The sequence below is a fragment of the Gavialis gangeticus genome, unplaced genomic scaffold (assembly GCF_001723915.1).
Source record: "Gavialis gangeticus isolate Ggan-Ray unplaced genomic scaffold, GavGan_comp1, whole genome shotgun sequence".
In the NCBI taxonomy this organism is placed as follows: Eukaryota; Metazoa; Chordata; order Crocodylia; family Gavialidae; genus Gavialis; species Gavialis gangeticus.
In genome coordinates, this window is record NW_017728996.1 from 22,443,659 (window position 1) to 22,446,650 (window position 2,992).

The following is a 2,992-nucleotide window of genomic DNA, read 5'->3' on the forward strand; positions in this document are numbered from 1 at the left end:
TTTCACTATCAATTACTTAATTTTGTGCCCCTTAGTGGAATAATACTACCTATTATTGGGTTCAGAAACAGCACCATGACTATTATTATTAAGTCACTGCTATATGCCTTTAGAGATCAAGTGCATCTTTTTTCACCTGAAATTTTTCTTCAAAAAAGTAATACGTAAAGGATGTCAGGGCCAGAGATGGAGTGAGAGTAAGAGTGTACTAATATTTACCTAGACCAAAGTCCCAGATAGAAATTGAATACTATTTTTTTTTAAGGAATTTTATTATCCAAAACAAAGGATGCCAGTTATAATTTGCACTATAGCGTGTCATTAGCAGGCTTTATAAACAAATACCCATTATTTTAAGCTAGCTACAAAAAAAAGACAGAAACACAAAATAAAGCATCACATCTCATTCAAGATATAGTTATACAGGTTAACAGGATGCTTAACTACGAAGTACTGCATTACTAGTAGCCATAACGGGGCCTCTTATTGTAGGAGTTTTTGCCGTACTGCCCATACTGTGGGGAGAATGAGTCTTCTTGTCTGTATTGTTGGTAGTTATTACCCCAGCTTCTTTCTTGCCTCTGATTATATCTGTTGTCACCTTGCCAGTTATACCTGTCTCCTCTAAACTGTCTGCCATCTTGAAACCTAGAATAAAAAGAAATTTGCATGACCTTTAACACAAGCCCTGAGATTTTAAAAGATGAATGTTCACCAACTCTTTTCACAAACATTTTAGTGCACTCCTAAAATATGGCACCCTATTTACATATTCAAATACCATTTTTTTTATTACTGCCAATTATTATTAATAGCTATCCTGGAACCCAAGATAATTTTTTAGCTATTTACTACTACCCATGAACTGATGGAGTGAAAAAAGCTTCAGCGACCTTGCACACACCTTTCAAAATGAATTGCTAAAATTTAGGATAAACATTCTCTGCATCTATAAAGCAATCATCAGGTATAGCCATGTCTGAGCTAGTAAGCATGGCATCAACTAATAGTAGCTTGGATATCAACAGCAGTTATGTTTAAAAATATGGAATTACTATAAATTAATGTGTTTATTTTAATCATGAGTAAACCACAGCTTGGTGTATGGATAAACAACCAACAATGGACACTAAAAGCTATCTAGCACAGCAGCATGAAGCTCCATGCAGCACATATTAACCACCAACCTGCCACAGCTAAACTACCTTCAATATCACAGATAGTTTAGTATTTCCATATCGCTGCACACTGCAGCAAACACAAGCCTGTCTACACATGCTGCAATTACACATTCTGATTGTAGTGTAAATGAGCAGAATATGTTCATTCATAAAAACCAAGCTTTTACAAAGTTTCTTAAACAACCCCCTTTTCTGTTGCAAAAAATTGAAAGATGAGGATTATTACTATGAAATTAACCCTTATTGTACAAGTACTTATATACCTGCTTAACTTAATGCACACAAAGTCTGGTTGGCCTATGCAAATGTTTGTAGGGTCAGGATTCAAGCAATAAATGTGGTGCAGGTAGTACAAAAACATTGCTTAACTCTTGAAAGTAGTAATTGCCCTTTATCTACGGTTCCCCAAAAAATCCACTACCAATTTTTAAGTTAAAAATGGAAAGCAACAAATAGCCTACAAAAAAAGTATAATTCAAACTATTTTTGGTAGGCATATAATACGATCTTTCAGTATACTTGCTAGAGGGATACGATGTATTCTACGGTCCCTACAAATAGACAAAAACAATGCAGACTAGCCTAGTCACAGTATGTCAGATGTTATCTGGGCTGAAAACAACAATTTTTTGGACAACTAACAAAACAAGCATGTTATTATTCTGTTGCTTGACACTGTCAGTCTTCTGTTGATTATTAATGCTGCAGAAGACAGGCTGTTTGGTTTTGCAGACAAACTCTCATCTCTCCCCTCTGGATAAATCAGTTCATGGCCAGGCAACAACTGGCCCCAAGGGCAATCAGTTTAGTGGTTCCAGCTTCTTGCCTGCCAGTAAACAATGTGTTTCATACTCATATATGAAATGCAAAACTACTGTCAGGATCAGTTCAATGGAGTCCCACTACCTTTTAATTTGGAGAGAGGTACATTTGTTTAATTAGAAAACCCACCAGTTAACAAAGGGCAGCAGAAAATGTACTGCTTCCCTTTACCCTAAGGTTGATATAACTGTAAAATGGCTATCACTATGAAGCTGGCAAAGATTCCTTTAAATCAGTACCGATCTCTGTTTCTCTGGTTGCCACCGTATCTAGTTCTCCATTCTTCTATTATAGGAGGTGGATCTGCAGGACGTTTCAAGTACTCTTGATACTCCTTATCATCTGCTGTGAATCGATGAGCAAACATCTCCTCATAATTTGGAGGAACGTCAAGTGAAGAGGTCATCCTGATATCTCGAGACAGGAAAAAAATGGATACACCTTAAAAATACATAACAAAGGACTTCTTTTTGCTACTAAAATCAGTGAAAACACTGCAACATATTAAAGGTAATTTAGTTGTTATGTAGTGCACTAACCACTATGTTCACAGTTCTCAACACCTACTTTACCAACATTACCAATGCAATGGAAGTTTTCTAGAGATAGTTCTAACAAACGAGAGAAACCATCACCTTCTTGCTCCTTAGTCACCCAACATTAGCTTATTAAGGCAAACCTTAGTAGGGCCACCACACATCTGCCAAGGCTCAGGAGAAACCCTTTGGATCACGAACAATTAACTGGTGAATCGCACAATAAATTCAGACCAGCCACACGTGCAAAGTCAGGGCCCCTCAACATAATAAACACCTTGCTGGGGTCGTTTGACCCCAGTACTCTTTCCTGCCATGGCAGGGGGTCGGACTAGATGATCTTCTCAGGTCCCTTCCGACCCTAGAAACTATGAAACATATGCAGATAAAGGTGCCATGGGATCCAACGCGCGATCCACACAGTCGCACCCCTGGCCATGCCACACATGCATA

General features: G+C 37.8%; 1 protein-coding gene across 1 annotated transcript; it reads right to left on the minus strand.

Annotated features, from left to right (window-relative positions):
* Positions 1 to 253: 253 nt before the first annotated feature.
* FAM103A1 (family with sequence similarity 103 member A1) lies at positions 254 to 2,730 on the minus strand. The gene is made up of 3 exons (XM_019504128.1): positions 2,683 to 2,730; positions 2,243 to 2,419; positions 254 to 648 (listed from the first exon to the last, which is right to left on the minus strand). The coding sequence occupies exons 2-3, from the start codon at positions 2,407 to 2,409 to the stop codon at positions 462 to 464; spliced, it is 354 nt and encodes a 117-aa protein (XP_019359673.1). The 5' UTR covers positions 2,410 to 2,419; positions 2,683 to 2,730; the 3' UTR covers positions 254 to 461.
* Between the last annotated feature and the right edge of the window lie 262 nt (positions 2,731 to 2,992).

What these genes read in the sequence shown, in the direction of transcription:
- FAM103A1 (XM_019504128.1), bottom strand. Translation starts at nt 2,409, where the DNA reads ATGACCTCTTCACTTGACGTTCCTCCAAATTATGAGGAGATGTTTGCT. An exon ending in AACCAGAGAAACAGAGATCG is followed by an intron (nt 649 to 2,242) that starts GTACTGATTTAA and finishes TTTTTATTCTAG; the next exon opens with GTTTCAAGATGGCAGACAGT.